Raw genomic sequence first — 19,756 nt, 5'->3', positions numbered from 1 at the left:
GGTGTCAAGGGCCTCAGTCCGTTCTCCCCCCCCGTGACTTCCGTGTCAGTCTTTAGAGAAGGTTCCCTTTAATTTTTTTTTAATCCTATTACGTCGTTTTTGCTATTTTGTTCTTGGGCTCTTTTGCTTCTGATTCCATCCTATTCTGTATTGTTGGTTGAAGAGGAAGTAAAATTGAAAACTGCTACTTTTGGAAACTTGATAACTTGCGAGTGTTTGAAAACTGGCGTATCATTAGCTTTTCTTCTTTTTCCTACCTGTTTTTTCCCAGATAGCCCTCTTTTTGAATTAGCGTAACATATTTATACAGTAAATATCCCACTAACCTGGTTAACCTAGCTTATGAATAAGATATTATGGGGCAGGTACAAATCAGGATGGATATAAAGGTGTAATAATAATGTCAGATTTCTTGACAATGCTAGACAACAGGAGCATTCAGCATGCCGGGAAATTAATTACTTAAGTTGATAATAGTGCTTGAGGGGGGCTGATCTAAAAACAGTTTAAATCAGTGAGAAATGTTTAGTAATTTAAATTGGTTTTGGTGATCTGCTTAAATACTTAAAAGTTCCAATTTACTTGAATTGCTTTTAAAAGAATTCAGGCACTTACTAGTAGGTTATTCCGTTAAAATTAACAGTCAAACACAAGAAAATATCAATGAATGTTTTATTCAATTTTCTCCTGTTGGTTATGGGTATTCTTAACACAAGATGAGTCTTTTCCAGTGTTTCTGCTACCTTCTAATGACAGTTTTCTTTCAGGTTAGAAAAGGAATACACTACAATAAAAACTAAGGAAATGGAAGAACAAGTTGAAATTAAAGTAAGTCTGAAGCATCAACATAAGTGTCTCTCTGAAGAGGAGATGGTTTTTAGGTTAAGGGGTAGTAGTTCAATGTGTGTCAGTAATGGTTTGTATAGTAACCATAAGTAGATTTCATGAGCTGCTAGAATTACTTTTTGTACTTGGACTGGTTTTGAATGAGAACCTTGTAAAGGAAATATCTTAGAGCAAGGGTGCTCAGCCTTTGGCCATGAAGTGTCATCCAGCCTGCTTCTCTTTCCAACAGGAGCCTTGTTGGAAGCAGCTGGAGGGGCATAGGACCACAGAGATGAAGATTTTTTTAATAAAAAAGTTAAGAGGCAGGGGAGTTGTGGCAGTGTTAATTGTCATTCCCCTGCTGTGTTAATTGTCATAGCCCAGCATCCCAGTGTGACCCTGTGTGCTACATTGGGTGTGTGAAACTGGGTGGCATGGGGCTGGGTTTCCATGTGCAGGGCTTGCATTGGATCTGGCCCCTGGACCGGCCGCATGGTGCTCATCCAGCTTGCATGCTAGAAGTTGGCCACTCCCATTCTAGAGTTCTGATGATATTATATATTATAGAAAAATCATAAACAGGGAAAATATAGTGCTTAATGTTGTGAAACCATTTTTTGCTGATGATCTAATGGATAGCTGTCCATAATTGATGACTGATTAATCAGGGATTCATAATGGGTGTGGCTATATAACTGCTGTGGAAGGCTTTTGGTAATTGTAAATTTAATAATGGGGAAGAAGCTCAGTCCTTCAATTAAAAATGACAACAAACTTGAGCCATGCAGCACCTGGCCTTGAGACCTTGCTTTCCTTGTGCATTGTGGCATAAGATCAAAGATAAAAAATACCTTCGCCAAGGCTTGTTATTTAGATACATTTATACTGAAATTTCTGGAATTTAACTCAAGTAAAAATAACTGAAGGGGAAGTTGTACTTTGAAAAGTCTATGCAAATGTTTTCCTTTACTGACTGACTACTTTCTTTGTATAATTTATCTGGTTCTATTAATGACAAATAAGGTTTTGCCACCTTTTGCTCTCTTTAACCTTATGGGCTCTTCAGCATAAAGTTTGAGCTGGACTCTGTTCCTTGTGTCATATTTTTCAAGCAGTTACCCGGGCAATGAAACTCAAGGTGATACAAGTGGCAGTGAGCAAAGTCTGTCAAGCAAGACACTGACTACTGATGGTAGTAATGTCTGCTTGACAGGCTTGATAGTGTGTTTAGAAAAAACCCTGAAAGCTCCATCTTATGTTTGCATGTAAATGAAGTGTGTTTTAATAGGAAAATCATTGACCTGCTAAATATGGGATACTTCTGTTATAGTGCACTGGTCAGGTAGGCTTGCACATGAACCTTGCTGTATCACAATTTTGCAATTCAGCAGAAGGTAATCAAGAACATAATCAAGAACACATGCCCCCTTCTCTGTTTCAGGGGTTTGGATAAATACTTGCTTGGATGAAAAGATCCCTAATTTGGAGATCAGTATTTAAATTATTGCTTCCTCTTAATTTCCATAATATGCACCTCACAGACTCAGGTGAATGAAGTACTGACTGCTTCTATTCCTAACCTCTTCAGGCAGGTGGAATAGTTTTACAGGCTAAGACTGAACCAAGGGTACATGACCAATGCTGAACTTGAAAGCTAGGTACACAGGTTCAAAAAGCCTGAGGTGGATTTGCACTAAGTTTCATGGCTTTTTCTAAGTGTCCTAAATTAGTTCAGGAGCAAACAGAACTTGCGTTTGCTCTGGGGGTTGGGGAGGCATGCAGGCGGCCTGCACTGGCTGACAGGCTGGGGGCGCTCTCCCATGCCTCCCAGCGGGCTGCCGGAGAATTCTGAGCCTGGCTGAGCAGCTGATCACCCCTGATTGGCCAGCACAGTCTCTCTTCCCAGCTCTGGCTCACCCCCTGCCTCCCCCACCCCATCCATCTATCAGGAACAGAGTCCCCTGCCACCCAGGCCTCACTGAGCTTGGTGACTTAAGTCTTGGTGGGGCTGGGCCAGGTCCCCTCCCTGCCCCCCCCATTCCCAGTGTGGTGGACAGGCATGTGGCTCTGAGTTATGGCTCCTGCATGCAGCTGTCAAGAAGGTCAGGCAAGAGGGTGTGAGGGAACAGAGCCCCTTTCCACATGGCCCCAGCCCCAAGCCATCATAGTGAGTGGGTCCTATGTGGCAGGGGGCTCTGTTCCCTGTTGCCCCTCCCACCCCTGGTTCCTGGCTTAGGGAACAGCTGTAGCCAGGAGCCACAGCTCAGAGCTGCACAGCTATCAGGTGTGTTGGGTGGGTAGGGGGTGTAGAGCCCCCTGCCATGTGGGGTCCCCTCCAGTTGTTGGCTTAGAGCTGGGGCTTTGTTTTCCCCCCTGCCCCATCTCACCCTCCTGACAGCTGTAGCCAGGAGCCACAGCTCAGAGTCATGCACCTGTCTGCTGCACTGGGAACTGAGAGTGGAAGGAGGGGGTGGGGGGAAAGTGGAGACCCTGCTGCACAGACCCAGCCCAGCCTCTCTAGGGGGAGGGGCCTGTGGTAGGGCGCTTCGCTCAACCTTCCCCACTCCCAGTTCCCTGTGCTGTAGATAGGCACATGGCTATGAACTGCAGCTCCTGCTTGCAGCTGTCAGGAGGGGTGGGGATGGATGGAACCCCCCCTCCGCCCACTGTACTGGCTCGGGGCTGGGGCCTCATGGTAGGGGGCTCTGTTCCCACACTCTCTTCATCCTCTCCTCAGCCCCAGCCAGCCAGCTATGAAGGCAGGAGAGAGAGGCTTTTGTGGCTCCTTTCTGTAACAGTCTAGGGGCAGGGCTGGCCCAATGCTCATCCAGAGCAGATAAGCACCAGGCAAGGCTAGAATGCCATCTGGAAGGGGTGCCTGGGATGCTGGAGGACAGTGACTAATGTGATTTGTTACATAAACCGATTAAGTCTAATACTACATCATAGATTCATAGATGTTAGGGTCGGAAGGGACCTCAATAGATCATCGAGTCTGACCCCCTGCATAGGCAGGAAAGAGTGCTGGGTCTAGATGACCCCAGCCAGATGCCTATCCAACCTCCTCTTGAAGACCCCCAGGGTAGGGGAGAGCACCACCTCCCTTGGGAGCCTGTTCCAGACCTTGGCCACTCGAACTGTGAAGAAGTTCTTCCTAATGTCCAGTCTAAATCTGCTCTCTGCTAGCTTCTGTATGCTGAACTTCTGTTCTGTTACAGGTTTAAATCAGTTTGTGAACACTTATACCTAGGGACCTACCCAAATCAAGGTGGCAGATGGGCAATTTCACAGGCTGATTGCAGGGCCTACTGCCATTTTCATGAGCTTATCATTGTGACCTCCCACCCTGCCCCACCACTGATTGGCCAAGAGGACTGCCCTTTGTGTGATCCTGCTTCCCCTTGCCACCGATTGGTGGAGAGGGCTGCCCTTCATATAGCCTCACCCCTCACTGCTGACTGGAGGAGGTATGGGGCTGTATGAAAGCATTATACATTTTGACAGTCAATGATGTAACCTAACAACTTGCTGTTGGAGGAGAAATTTTTTAAAAAAATCCTGAAATACATGATGTACCCCAGTCCCTCTGATGCTAAGAGTTCATTTTGAAAGATATATCAGCATCCTTATCCAAAAAGGAAACCAAATTCTTTGAAAATGGTAATCTTGCCACAGTCATATGCCTTAAATTTTAATTATGTGAATATTAAAGCTAATGAGGAAATCAAAACATGTATTGGACCCAAACGTATCACCCTCTCTATTTCTAGAACCTGAGTGTAAATGAGATCTATGTTTTTAGCTCTTTAAAAAAAAGAATCCTCCAAAAATCCTATTAGGAGATAAACTCAGTGGTAATTGGAAAGGATGTGCAGGCATGTAGCAAGTTTACTACTCTGGGATATAGCATAATAGTCAGGCCTTAATAATTCATAGATTCATAGATGTTAGGGTCGGAAGGGACCTCAATAGATCATCGAGTCCGACCCCCTGCATAAGCAGGAAAGAGTGCTGGGTCTAGATGACCCCAGCTAGATACTCATCTAACCTCCTCTTGAAGACCCCCAGGGTAGGGGAGAGCACCACCTCCCTTCAGAGCCCGTTCCAGACCTTGGCCACTCGAACTGTGAAGAAGTTCTTCCTAATGTCCAGTCTAAATCTGCTGTCTGCTAGCTTGTGGCCATTGTTTCTTGTAACCCCCGGGGGCGCCTTGGTGACTAAAACCTCACCAATTCCCTTCTGTGCCCCCGTGATGAACTTATAGGCAGCCACAAGGTCGCCTCTTAACCTTGTCTTGCGGAGGCTGAAAAGGTCCAGGTTCTCTAGTCTCTCCTTGTAGGGCTTGGTCTGCAGGCCCTTGACCATATGAGTTGCCCTTCTCTGGACCCTCTCCAGGTTATCCGCATCCTTCTTGAAGTGTGGTGCCCAGAATTGCATGCAGTACTCCAACTGCAGTCTGACCAGCGCCCTATAGAGGGGAAGTATCACCTCCCTGGACCTATTCGTCATGCATCTGCTGATGCACGATAACGTGCCATTAGCTTTTCTGATGGCTTCGTCACACTGCCAGCTCATGTTCATCTTGGAGTCCACTAGGACTCCAAGATCCCTTTCCACCTCTGTGCCACCCAGCAGGTCATTCCCTAGGCTGTAGGTGTGCTGGACATTTTTCCTCCCTAGGTGCAGCACTTTGCATTTCTCCTTGTTGAACTGCATTCTGTTGTTTTCTGCCCACTTGTGCAACCTATCCAGGTCTGCCTGCAGCTGTTCCCTGCCCTCCGGCGTGTCCACTTCTCCCCATAGCTTTGTGTCATCTGCAAACTTGGACAGAGTACATTTGACTCCCTCGTCCAAGTCACTGATGAAGACATTAAAGAGTATCGGTCCAAGGACCGAGCCCTGCGGGACCCCACTGCCCACACCCTTCCAGGTCGAGACCGACCCATCCACCACGACTCTCTGGGTGTGGCCCTCTAGCCAATTCGCCACCCACCGGACTGTGTAGTCATCCACATCACAGCCTCTTAACTTGTTCTCCAGTACGGGGTGGGATACCGTATCGAAGGCCTTCCTGAAGTCTAAGTATACGACATCCACCCCTCCTCCTGTGTCCAGGCATTTTGTAACCTGGTCATAGAAAGAGACTAGATTGGTCAGGCATGATCTGCCCGCCACAAACCCGTGCTGGTTTCCCCTCAGCATAATTTGCCCTGCCGGGCTCTCATAAATGTGAGCCTTGATAATTTTTTCAAAGACTTTACCAAGGATGGAGGTGAGACTGACTGGCCTATAGTTGCCCGGGTCCTCCTTCCTCCCCTTTTTGAAAATGGGGACCACGTTAGCCCTTTTCCAGTCCTCCGGGACTTGGCCCGTGCGCCACGAGTGTTCGAATATTCCCACCAGTGGCTCTGCAATGATGTTGGCCAGTGCCTTCAGCACCCTCGGATGGAGCTCACTTGGGCCTGCCGACTTAAAGGCATCCAGTTCTTCCAAGTGACTCTGCACCACCTCAGGATCTACGTATGGAAGTCTGGCGCCTTGCTGCTGCCTCTCTACAACCCCAGTGAGAGACTTGTCGTGCCCCTCACTTAGGAACACTGAGGCAAAGAACTCATTGAGGAGTTCAGCCTTGTCCCCCCTGTCCGTCACCAATTGTTTCTGCCCATTTAGCAGGGGTCCTATTCCTCCCTGGGCCTTCCTTTTACTCCCAATATATCTAAAAAACAATTTTTTGTTGTCTTTTACTTGGGTTGCCATCCTCAGCTCCATGGTAGCTTTGGCCCGCCTAACTGCCTCCCTACAAGCACGAGCAGAGGAGGTATATTCGTCTTTGGTGATCTCTCCCTGTTTCCACTTTTTATGTGCTCCCCTTTTGGCCCTTAGGCTGCCCTGGATTTCTGTGGTCAGCCAGGGAAGCCTCCTGGCCCCTTTCCCTTTTTTGCCTCGCTCGGGGATCGTCTTGCTTTGTGCCCGAAGGATCGTTTCCTTAAGGCACAGCCACCCTTCTTGGGCTCCCATCCCTTCAAAACTCCTACTCTGCAGCGCGTCCTTGACTAATCGCCTTAGTTCATTGAAATCAGCTTTCCTAAAGTCTAGCACTTTCACCCTACTAGTTACCTAACCCACTCGACGTCTTATGTTGAATTCTATTATTAGGTGATCACTGTCTCCCAAATGGCTACTGATCTGGAGGTCCCCTATCATGTCATCCCCTGTTGCCAATACCAGATCCAGTATGGCATTCCCCCTAGTGGGACCATGCACCTCCTGTGTCAGGTGGAGGTCCTGTACACAGGTTAGAAACCTGCGTGAGCGATGCGACTTTGCTGTCTGCGTCTCCCAGCAGATGTCCAGGTAGTTTAGGTCCCCCATGACTACCGCCTCTAGCTTTTATGGTCTCCGAGTTGCCTCAGGAGCCCGGCATCTATTTCTTCCCCTTGGTGTGGGGGTCTGTAGCAGACCCCTACCACCAAATCCCTTTCTCCTTGCCCCCCATGTAGCCTAACCCACAATCCTTCTACTTCCTCAACCTTGGATTCTGTCTTGATGAGGGTTGATGTATATTGCTCACTGACATAAAGTGCAACCTCCCCCCCCCCCTTCTTCCCCGACCTGTCCTTTCTGTACAATCTATAGCCCTCAATATGTACTGCCCAGTCATGGGATGAATCCCACCAGGTCTCTGTTAGCCCCACTAAGTCATAGGTGTTTAGTGCAAGCAGGAGTGCTAGTTCATCCTGCTTGTTCCCCATGCTCCTAGCATTAGTATATAGGCACTTGAGCCCTGCGACTGGTGCCTTTGCTGCCCCCCCGCTCCGAGTCCCAAGGGGCCCATTGTTTCTTACCTTCTTGTTTCTTACCTGTTCTGTAGTGCTGGTCTCCCCATGGCTTTCAGGTTTCCAATGTTCTCCTTCTTTAGGCTGGGCTGTCCTTGTGGGTGCCACATGGTTTGGTGGTCCACAGCTTCCCCTGCCCTCATACTCCCCTCCCCCCGACGATCCTAGTTTAAAGCCCGCTGGAGGAGATCCGCCAACCTAGTAGAAAACACACGCTTACCTTTGGGGGACAGGTGAAGCCCATCCCAGCTGAGCATGTCCCTCGTCGTGATGTGCAGGTCATTGTCCAGGAAGCCGAAGCCTGCCTCGAGACGACACCACTGCCGAAGCCGCCAGTTGGTTTCTCGGATGCAGTTCTCCTGCCGTCTTTCTCGTACGGTCACTGGTAGGATGGAAGAGAAAACCACCTGTGCACCGAACTCCTTCAGCATGCCACCCAGAGCACTGTAGTCCACCATCAGGTGATCAGGGGTTCTCCTGGCCGCGTCATTAGTACCCACATGGACTAGGACCATGGGGTAGTAATCGGTGGGCTTGATCCTGGCCTGGATTACCTCTGTCACATCCCGAATCTTTGCTCCAGGGAGGCAGCATACCTCTCGTGCCGAGGGGTCCTGGCGACAGATGGGTCCTTCCGTACCTCTCAGGATGGAGTCGCCTATGATGAGCACTCGTCGCCTCCTCCTCTGGGTCCTCGTGGATCTCTTGATCTGTTCGGAGTGTGAAGAACATGGTGTTTCTTCTTGCCCAAGGGTTTCCTCCTCCCCTTCCATCTCCTGCAGGGTTGCCAGGGCCTCGTACCTGTTCACCAGTCGGACTGGAGAAGCTGGTACCAGTTCGCTGCGAGCTGCTCCGGTCCTGGCTGTGACCGTCTGCCACTCTGCTGCGGAGGGCACTCCCCGGGCTGCTTCTTCCTTGGGTGCCTGGGCCTGCAGGGAAAGGAAATAACTGTCAATTTCATCCTCCGCCTCCCTGATCCCCCTCACCTGCGCCTCCAGAGCCCTAAGACGGGCACCTGCCGGACAGGTGTGGGGGCCCCCAATCTCTGCCCCCTCCCCGGCCCTGCTGGGGATCCCCCACAGGCCAGGAGGTAGGGGGACATCAGCTCCCCCATGGGCTCGGTCTGGGTGGAGGCCTCAGACCTGCCCCGGGTAGCCTTGTCCCCCTGGGACAAATGTGTTGTAATGAATGTTTCCAGATTGCTTCAAAATGTTAGGGCTGTCATTTTATTTTAGCACCTGGTAATCTATAAACAGACATTGCTAAATGAAGTGGATCAGCTCTTCTGGGACACATCCTGGCACAACTGATCCACTTCATTGGGTTGAGTCTCTGCTGCTCCCTGCAAGGGAATTCCTGGGCCATGCAGGATTGGGCCTGTGAAGCCCCAGGAGCACCTGCCTAGGGCATCTGGAGAGCAGGGGCAGGCCCAAGCTGCCTCCACTCTCTTGCCTTAAAACAGATGTTCACCAAGGAATATCAGCACAAATTAATACTGTACTACCTTTTTTTGATGCCACAAATTTGGGCATTTGTGGCATGACAAAAGGCGTGGATGTCTGCTTGCTTTCACTTTGTGCTGCCATAAACATTTTTATGGCCTCACAAAGGTGACACCTGTTTGCAGCCTTAGCTAATGTGCCCTTTCTGTAATGGGAAAGACCAGTAGGTGGATCATTAATTTCAAAACCTTTTGTATTTATAAATACATCTCTGTGGTCCCAAGCCCCTCCAGCTGTTTCCAACAATGTTCCTGTCGAAAAGAGAAGCAAAACTCCTATTGTTGGTATTATCTATCGCAGCAGTCAGTTGATTACCTCCTTGCTAATGTGGTCCCTGATACGGAATTAATTGCAGATAAGTGCTCGCTGTGTGATGGTCACTGATCAGTGTAGAGGCGCATTGCATTTCATTTGAGTGTATAAAGTTAACTTAATGTTTTACACAAATCATTAAAACTTACAAACAAAACACATTTTAGTCTGTTCTGTGTCCTGGCATATCAAATTCTCTAAAGCCCAGATGTAAATCTCACACTGCTTTGGAGACCAATAAAACCTGTCTATGTATTTCCTATCCATGGACTTGTAACAATCAGGGTAATTAAAAGAGCAGATGACTGACTCCAGTGGAAGACTGGAATTTGGGAGAGTTGAGTACTGTTTCTGGTTTTATCACATACTTTTTACAGTTATTGCTAAAATCACTTCCCCTTTTTTGTGCTTGCTTCTTTATGTGGAACAGTGGGTATCTGCTTGCTGCACCTAGTTATTGTGAAGTTTTAATCTGGATACATTCTGGAAACACTGCTATAGCAGCCACTTTAGCAGTACCAAATCATTCTACATTTTGGCCAATGTTTTCAGAAATGACAAAAGATTAAGCGCATCTATTTTGGTGTATCCATCTTTTATGTCTTTTTTATAGTGGCCTGACATTCAGAAAGTAAGCACTTAGCATTTTCTGAAAATCAGCTCTCTCTAAAATGTCTCCATTCGAGCACCAAAAAATTGAGGTATTCAGTCTTTAGTATTTAGTAAGTGGAAAATTAGACCACTGTATGTGCCAAGAAGAAATTGCGTTTGCATTTTTCATGAGGTCAGTGTTTGCAGCAGGACAGTTACAGCATTGTAGCTACTTGGGGTAAGTTCACAACCTAGTTTACCTCTTAGTAGGGTGGATTTAATTTAAATCACTGACCAGGAAGTCTCGATCTAATCATTGTTCCATTCATCATATTCAAAGCAGCTTCCTCCTGAGAAGGAGTGCTTCTCATGATGTGGTTTCATTCAGGCAACCAGGCCTTGCAATTCTTTGTTGCACTGTTTGAATTTTGCATGCATGCCTGTCTTACCCACAGGTAGAGGAACTTCATTAAAATACCTCTTTTACCATACCATTTCCTCAACTAGATCTCAAATCAATGGAGAAGCTATACTCAGAAATTTATTCCTCAGTACTTTTGAGCAGAATATTCCAGAATGTTTCTCTTTTGTTTCTACTGCCCCTCCCTCCTTGAAGTTATCTCCAGACTCCTCCTCCTTGCCCACATCTACTCTACCTCCAACAATCCTTATTCACTTAACTTTTTGAAACTTTGCATTTCTAAAGAGAGGTTAGGGCTTGACTCTGTGTACACATTCTTGCAGAGAGACAATAGGGCTGATGGAGGTAGGTAATCAGGTCTCCTGTCTCTTATCTCCATATACTGCTGTATAAATATTCCATATACTGCTGTCTCTGGAGACACAACTCCACAGTTTAAGAACTAAAACTAAGCATCAGAGATTGCTTAATGGGATCTTCTAGACTGAGCACTGAGTCTTATTGGGTAGACTGGTTTTCTTTAATGTTTATTAATCTGTAGGGGAGCCTCTGGAAACCCCCAAAAATTGAGCCCCTAACATAGTCCATGGCTGTTGTGAGCTACTTATAAAACTTCTAAAAATGTTACATGAATACATCGTCTCAAATAGTATATAATTAGAAGTTATAATCGCTATTCCATGATGATATATTTGAGCTGTAACATATCTTAAATTAAAACTATCTTTATATGAGTTTATTTTTTAAATATCTTAAAAAATAAAAATGTGATTTAAATAAAAGAATCTGATTTAAATAAAAAATCCATTTATTTATTTATTTTTTAAAAACCATTGATTTTTATCCACCCTGTCTTTTAGCAAATTGTTTTGTGTACTCATACCTGAAATCATTGTTTCGTTGCTGTACAAATATAGAGCCCTGAAACATTTTTCAGGAGTGTCATCTGGATTTGTGTTACCTCTTCTTTATTTAGGACAGCCTTTTTCTATTAAAGTTCTAACAAGAGAGTATGTGGAAGGGGGAGGGAAGAGCTAGAGCCTGTCTGGCTGAGCTGGGGTTAATCTGTTATGTACTTAAATATATGTGTAAAATGTTACAAAAGGTAATTGTGATTTACCTGTGAAGTATAGTATTGTATCATTTTACAGATAGGGTGTGGAAGAAGATAAGGTCACAAGAAGTGGTTTGACGATGGCAAAGTAGGGACTAGAATGTGAATTCCTGGAGCTTTTGTCTTTGTTTGCTACGCAGTATTATTAGGCTACTATGCAGTAGCGTCACTTAAAAAGCATCACCAGTGCTACTGTGCAGTAACACTGGTTACTGCACATTTATTTAGTCCTTGATTATAAAAGTACTAAATAATGTGCAGTAACCACTACATAGTAGCATCTTGCATAGATGCACCCAGTTACTGTAATCCTAGGGATCAAGTTTTCAAGGATAAGTTTTTTCCAAGAGGAGAGCTGAGCACTCACCAGACATTTTGCCGTTCTCCAGTTTGAAGAAGGGCTTGCAAAGCTGTGGGCCCATAAGCTTTTTCTTTTTCTTTTTCTTCTTCTTTCACTATTCCTAATTTGCTGTTCTGCTGCTACAAGTTTAATCTGCATTGAGGAGAAAAATGTAAATATATCAGCTGTACCTCTCTCAGCCTTGCTGAATAAAAAGTTCTTGGACCAATACCAGTACAGGTACTCCTCACTTAACGACCTATCTGTTTAATGACCACGCGGACTTACGACCAGCTCTCCGAGCAGTCGGTATTGTACGAAACGTATTGTGGAAACGGCAGCGCGGCGTCTCAAGCCAAGGCACGCAGTATCAAGGGGCGGCTCCTCGCTTATCGACCAATTCGCTTAACGACCTAGTCGCAGGAACGGAACTCGGTCATTAAGTGAGGAGTGCCTGTATCTGTCCTTGTTGGTTTAAATGCTGAGGATTATAACTTGCATCAGTGTTTTTGTGTAGGTCTGTTTAAGCCTTTCAGTTCTCCTGTTATGTTACTCTTGGGATGAGTAGGGTAAATACTTCTCAGGGTAACTTTTTTATAATTGTATTACTTTGTTTAATCTTACTTGCAAAGTTAGTGTTTCTTACCATAGTCTTGAACAGTTTCTTCTTCAAAATGTTTTGTAGTGTATACTGTGATCTTTTACTGTGGCACATGCTACCTGTTTGGCATGCTAATTTATTATCTCTGTTACCCTTAGTTCAGGTGCTTTTTTTAAGCATGGGTGGATCTAGGATTTTGAAAAGGGGGGTGCAGATGGTGTGGCACATCATCACATATGACACAACACATTTTTTTTTCTCCATTTAAAGGGAAACTAGATATTATACTAGTTTGCTAGGGTGCTAATGCTTTGCAAATATAACTATTGGAATAGACACTGATTTGCTAGATGTATATAAAGTTAAAAAATCACAAGACACAAGGCAAAAAATAATCAAAACAGCCAAAAAGTATTATTAGTCTTGCTGTCATCATAGTTAAATATATACCTCTTATTTAGATTCCTAAAACAAAATCTAGATTTCTTGAGTATCTTGACAGTGCTTTCAATATTTCACTGTCAGCCATTTCTACACCTGAATTAATATTACCACAGCTGAATTAAGGTTTTTAGCTAGTCTGCAGGGCTGTAAACAGAAGGGTGAAATTACCAGGAATGGTTAAAAGACAGCAACATTGCTGATAGTTTGAAGAGTGCAATATAAAATAATTACAAAGGATAGGGGTTCATTAACATCTGTGAGATAAACAGGATTCAGGGAGATGACTTTCTCAGCACTGTCTGAATAGAAGTGTTGATGCCCCTCACAGGCTGTTGGTTTTAAAGTTTGCCTGGAGAGAAATCAATGTGGGGGTGGGAGGGGGAGGTGTGTAGCTGGACCACTCCATTCCTCCTGTTTTTGAGTTACCTACTGGTATAAATTTTCATAATACTTTGATAATGCGATTTTAAAGAAATTGATAATACTATTGATCTCAGCTTTTTGTTCATATTTTTTCATACACACACATTTAATATAGTCTTGCTTCTTTTGCAGAGGTTACGAACAGAAAATAGACTCTTAAAACAGCGCATTGAAACATTAGAAAAAGTGAGTATAAGTGACTAGCTTTGACCTGTTTCATAATCGCCACAACCTAAATAGAAAATATGGAACTATCATAACTAGAAACTTATGTTAGAGTTTTATGTACTAATTGGCAGTATTTTCTAACAGTGTTTAGCCAAATAGCCTGGTGGTAATAAAATACCAATATGGAAACTGCTCATACTGTTTTGGTGAACATGGCTTTTAAAACTGAAATTTCTGTATATTTCTAAATATACAGGATTGCGTATTATTTTAAAAAGTATCCAAATTTTATCTTTTTGCAATAATCACTGTATCAGAAGGATTTATAAGAAGAACAAAAAGATTAGAATATATATACAGTGTTGAGAGGTCTGGTGTTATGGATGAATTCCTTTTGAGAATCTTCCACTTTTGGAAGGCCTAAGGTACCAGACACCCATTGGCTTGAATAAAGAGCCAGCCAGTGTTCAGTATGAATTAAACAGTGCAGATTTACTGCTATTTGAAGCTTTAGGAAGTAGAAATCCTGTGGGAGTACTCAAATTCAGACCAGAAAACCTGATACCTACAGTCTGGTTTCTTGCATAACTATGTACGGCACTAGAAAATTGAGCCAGAGCTATGAAAAAGAAAGGAATACTTTCAAATAGATATGAACATTATAGACAGATTTTTTTGGTTCCTTGGTCTTTCCTACAATTCTTTTGATTCTGTAAGGTTTTTTTGTTTATTTTTGAAGGGTTTTTTGTTTATTTTGCACCTAGGGAGAAAGAATCAGCATCATACCTACAGGCTGGGGAACTCCCTTCTCGTCAGCACAGAGAGGCAGAAAAGGATCTTGCAGTCATTATAGACTCCAAGAAGAACATGGGCCACCAATGTGGGGATGCAGTCAGGAAGGCTAACTGTACCTCGTCATGCATCCACAGATGCATCACGAGCAGGTCCAAGGAAGTGATCCTCCCTTTCTATATGACATTGGTCAGGCCACAGTTGGAGTGCTGCATCCAGTTCTGGGCGCTGCACTTCAGGAGGGATGTGGACAATATCAGGAGGGTCCAGAGGAGGGCCACTCACATGATCAGGCGGCAGCAGGGCAGGCCCTACAAGGAGAGGCTACGAGACCTGAACCTGGTCAGCCTCCACAAGAGAAGGCTAAGAGGGGATCTGGTGGCCGTCTACAAACTGGCCAAGGGATACCAGGAGGTAATGGGAGAGTCCCTGTTCCCCTGAGCACTACTGGGAGTAACAAGGAATAGCGGCCATAAGTTGATGGAGAGTAAATTCAGGCTAGATATCAGAATGCACTACTTCACAGTCAGGGTGGGTAGGATCTGGAACCAACTTCCAAGGAAAGTGGTACTCACTCCTACCCTGGGGGTCTTCAGAAGGAGGCTAAATAGACACCTTGCCGGGGTCGTTTGACCCAGCATTCTTTCCTGCCCGTGGCAGGGGGTCGGACTAGATGGTCTGCTCAGGTCCCTTCCAATCCTACCAACTATGAAGGTACAGTGGAGTGTCATTTATTCAGACTAACTAGGACTAAAACCAGTTTTAAAATCAACGTGTTAGTTAATGAAATACATATGAAAGTAGCATTTAAGTATATAGTATATACAATGTGTGTATAACCTTTTCAGTTTGATTATTTCAGTGTTTTCCCCTCAGCTGTTCAAACATCCTTTTTTTAGGTTGGCATTGCTCTCACTTGTAGCACTCAGCACATAGGTTAGCTATATGTCTTTCATTTGGAAGAGTCAGTGGTTTGGATAACTAATTCTCTTCTATAGTGCAGTAGTCAACATGATCCATTGTTGATTTTATTGTCAAAAAGTAGGCATTGCTTTCAGAGAGCCTCTCCTTTCATAAACAGTTATACCTCTAGTGTCAAATCTGAGTCTGTGATCCAGTAATATGTTCAAGACTGCAAAATGCCTGCCTTAAAATATTATAAGTGTTTCTACAAATTCAATAAAATGAATGTGTAGAGCACATACTAGTTTTTGAGCAGTAGTAATTTCCTGGGGTTTTGCAAGCTGCCAGTGATGTACTAGTCATGAGAGTATTTAATTGTATGTCAGCAAGAAGTGCAGAGTTGTGTCTTCAGGGATTAAGTCTCAACTCCAGCTTTAAGTGGTTGGCATAGCATCTTTCATCTTTAAATATCCTTTTAATTGAAGAGAAATTCCTTCTTAATGGGGAATACTTGTGGAAAAGTAACATGTTACATACTAATAGAAGTCACTAGTTTAGGTAAATAGTTGTTTTTTCTTCTCAAAACTCTAGTATATCTAGTATATCTAATTTAATTGTTTTTTATGTGTACATCCTAATGAGGAACATTTGATCATTATTTCTTGTCCAAGTGACATTTTTATCCCTGTTAAACTATAGTTCTTTTTAAATCTCAATCAGTTTACACTTTGGTAGTGGACCTGTATGTGTTGTCCAATTTGCATGGGAATGCATCCTCTGCAGAGCATCAGAAAAACTTTTCTGCAAAGTTTGTTGTTGTTGTTTTTTTTAAATTTAAAATTACTTAGATGGAATCTTCAGTGTGATCTTTAGATAAACAGTCCATCTAAAGCATTTCAGTTTATCAGAGTTCCTAGATATTTCTGAGAAGTTTTCTGTTGTAGAACTTATGCAAGGGAAGTCAAGCTATAAACTAGTAAATTAGTGAATTCTAACAGTTACTCAAAGCAAAATATTAGTAAATTCTGCTGTAACATACTTCAACTATTTTTCATTCCTGACATTTTGTACAATTTAACTTTCTTGCTTTCTCTTGGAAGTCTTGGTACTGCACTTAGCGGAGCTTTTAATATGCTCAAATTATGCCTTCCTCTTCCATTATGGACCCTGTGTCAAATATTTTACATCCAACTGGTAACTTCAGAATATTTCAGTTAGTGATTATTATTTTTGTAAATTTACAGCAGGAAATGATGGTTTATATTATGATATCCAGTCTCTTAAATCCACCTTTGGGGACCTCTTCATTGATTGCTAAATGCAATAGTATAGACTGATACTACAAAAAGTTACATTCTGAAACTTTCAAAATTGATTTGCATCAACTTATATGAGAATGCATCCAAGGTTACTTTTTGTTTTAAAGTGGGTAGAATTTGGGCATTCTTTTTTTCTCTCTGCTCTTGTTGTTTTCACTTTTATCACTCCTTTGTTTTTGTTTTTTTTTTCTTTCCCTTATTCCTATCTGAATTTTTCCTTTTGTAGGAAAGTGCTTCCTTGGCAGATAGATTGATACAGGTATAGTCCTTTAGTATTTTACTGTGCAACTTTCCATCCACCCTCAAAACAGAAAATACTGTTTTAATGCATGCATATTTACATGCATTTATTTGAAATATATCCCCACTTTGTTAATTTGGGCGCAAAATATTTAGCTAATTCTTTATTAGAATTTGTTTATTTTTGGTTACTAAAACAGACAAATCTGATATCTGCACGTTATATTTTTCTAACATAACTGAAATTTTAGTATGTTGTTAATCGGTGGATTCTGTGACGTTGTATTAACACTCACTCTTAAACTGAACAGTGCCAACTCTTAACAAGCCCATGCATGTACAACTGAATAATACTGCATGAACTGAATTTATTGAATGCAAGTAAATAATTGAACTTGCTAAAAGATGCTAAACCCTAATTTAGTAAGTAACTAGAGTGGTACTAAACTGCTACACTTTCCTAAGTGCTGTTTTTAAGACATAACCCTATGGCAAAGTATGGCTAGACATCACAAAGGCAGTCTTTCTTGGATCTGTCCTCAATTGCTTTAAAAAGAAAATTATGTCCAAAGGGACAAGTGACAAGGGCCCAGGAGGCTGAGGAAAACTACCTCATAAAACGGGAGCTGGCCACCATCAAACAGCAGAGTGATGAGGCCATTACTAAACTGGAGCAAGCTGAGAATACCATCAGGGAGCTCCAGCAACAACAGCAATGGGTAAGGAGCCTGGGAGCACATCATCGCATCTTTCTCATTCACTTGTGTTTGTTTATACTGGTCATGGCACAACCTCTGTGCTTTCCTTGTAAATACGTTGTTTAGCATACAGTTTGCATTCATAAACCTACACACAATTCAAGTTGTAAGGATAATAGAGTATTGTACAGTGTGTTTTAGTATTACTGATAAAAGTTTGGATTAAAATTGCTTAAACATGTATTGTACTTATGTTATTTTTTAATTTTATATATATCCTGATAGTTTTTCAGATATTAAGTGCTGAGGAAGTTTAAATTTTCAGTTTAAATGGTGAAATAAACAATATTGGAGTTGGTTCATAATAACTTGGGATTACCCTTTTGATAAATTAACAGCTATCCATGTTGAGCTTGTTTAATATTGTGATTTGCTTCTTATAAAACAGCTAGTGGACATTAGTAATGTTTGGAATAACATATTAAAAGATTTTTGTTGTAGAATAAAGCACTTTTTAATAAATATCAGAGAATAACTATCCTTCAGGAGACTATGGCTAGTAATATATAGTGTGGGGAGTGTGGGGCTGAGGCTGGCGGCAGCGCAGAGCCTATGCCCATGGGAGCAGTGGCAACACGGAGCTTGGGTGGGCAAGGTGTGGATGTGAGGGAGGGTAGGGGGTGTGGGCATACTGTGACACGCACTCCCCCCCCCCCCCCCCCATTGTGCGCAGTCCTGGCAGGCAGCAGCAGCAGGTAGGGGTGGTTGTGCCCGCTGCTGGTGCCCAGCGTAAGGCTCCAGCCAGCGCTGCACATCACAGTGAGGGGCGCAGCCTCCACCGGGCTATCTCTATTGCTAGAGCTCCCTACCATGCACATTCAGTCCCTGCACTCCCATGGCCTGGGAGAGAAGTCCTGTGCTAGAGCCACGTGCCCACACCACTCCATGCTGTTCTGGAATTGGAGGGGAGCCCTGCCCCCTGCTTCCCCGTGGAGTGCCAGGACCAGCACGGCAGGGAGCAGCACAGGCAGCTGGCTCCAGCACTGCAGGGCTTCCCTCCCATGCCTCATGAGCTCAAGGGCTGCACATGCATGGTGGGGAGCATTGGCAATAGAGACAGACCCTCAATGTGCCCCTCAATGCAATGTGCAATGCTGGCCAGAGCTGTGTGCTACTGGGCACCAGTGCCTGGGCCGGTTACAAGGACCCCAAGCACCCCTGCCTGTTGCTGTGCCATGGGGGGAGTGTGGGGTCAGTCCCCACACCTCCCTACCTTCCCTTACACCCCACTAATGCCACATACTCACACCTTGCCTCCACACCCCCACATATACACAAGCCCCCAACATACTCTGTGCCACCCCACACACAGTCACAGCCCCTCACAAACCCCCCTCACCATACACCCCCAACACTCCAGCCTACACCCACACCCCAACCCACACTTCCACACATAATATTCAAGACAAAGAATTTTATTTTTAGTTATTATACAATCACCTCTATATACAGTATGCAAATGCAAATCATGACAAACGTATTTTTTGTAATAAAATTAAAATACATTATAGTATGTGTTAGACTTCTAGTGTATGATTTGTTTTTTTTCTGGTTCTAAGAAAGCATACCCCTTCCCAAAAAGTATTTCTGGAGGTTGAGGGGCCGGACTTCTGGTGGCAAAGGTCAGGGGTTAGGGGTGGGATTTCCAGTCCCAAGATGGCAACCAGGGGGTAGGGCAGCTGTCAAGGGGCAGGGCTACCTATGCGGCCCTCAAAAGCTCACCAAACCTTGTTAAGTGGCCCTCTATCTGAAATAATTGCCTTCCCCTGTGCTAGACCTTTAAACATAAGCAGAGCACCACCTAGAGGATTTTTTTCACCATTTATTTTCAACTTTGGATTTTAATTTTAATTCCAACAGGAAATGTTTGAGGCAGTTTTTTTGTTTTTTTTAATACCATTACCAACTGCTGTTGTTTTATTCCTAGCAACTTGAAGCTGTCACTATTTATTACTTTTTATTCTGAGGGGTTCCAGTATGACTTATTGATTTGTGGTTCCAGTATGACTTATTGATTGTGCACATTCTTCATAGTGCAGTGTCACAAAGATTTTTTTTTTTAATTTTGGTTTTGGGACTTTTATCTACAGTCTGCCATGAATAATTTTATAATGAAGTTCCCAACACTGTATTCTGCTGTATGTTCCTGCTGTGTACAAGAGCATAC

At 43.8% G+C, this 19,756-nt stretch overlaps 1 protein-coding gene across 6 annotated transcripts in view; it reads left to right on the top strand.

Annotated features, from left to right (window-relative positions):
- EVI5 (ecotropic viral integration site 5) overlaps positions 1-19,756 on the top strand; it is a 170,441-nt gene that overhangs the window by 63,127 nt on the left and 87,558 nt on the right. For 4 of the 6 annotated variants that reach the window (XM_059728052.1, XM_059728050.1, XM_059728051.1 and 1 more), the window contains 4 exons: positions 768-828; positions 13,542-13,595; positions 16,818-16,850; positions 17,404-17,550. In XM_059728052.1, coding sequence (XP_059584035.1) covers positions 768-828; positions 13,542-13,595; positions 16,818-16,850; positions 17,404-17,550 — 295 coding nt within the window. The remainder of the gene's footprint in view (positions 1-767; positions 829-13,541; positions 13,596-16,817; positions 16,851-17,403; positions 17,551-19,756) is intronic. The other 2 variants (XM_059728053.1, XM_019479107.2) reach the window with 2 other exon arrangements.

The sequence above is a fragment of the Alligator mississippiensis genome, chromosome 5 (genome assembly GCF_030867095.1).
Source record: "Alligator mississippiensis isolate rAllMis1 chromosome 5, rAllMis1, whole genome shotgun sequence".
NCBI lineage: Eukaryota > Metazoa > Chordata > Crocodylia > Alligatoridae > Alligator > Alligator mississippiensis.
The sequence above is the reverse complement of the archived record's forward strand: the minus strand, read 5'-3'. Positions and strand labels throughout refer to the sequence as shown.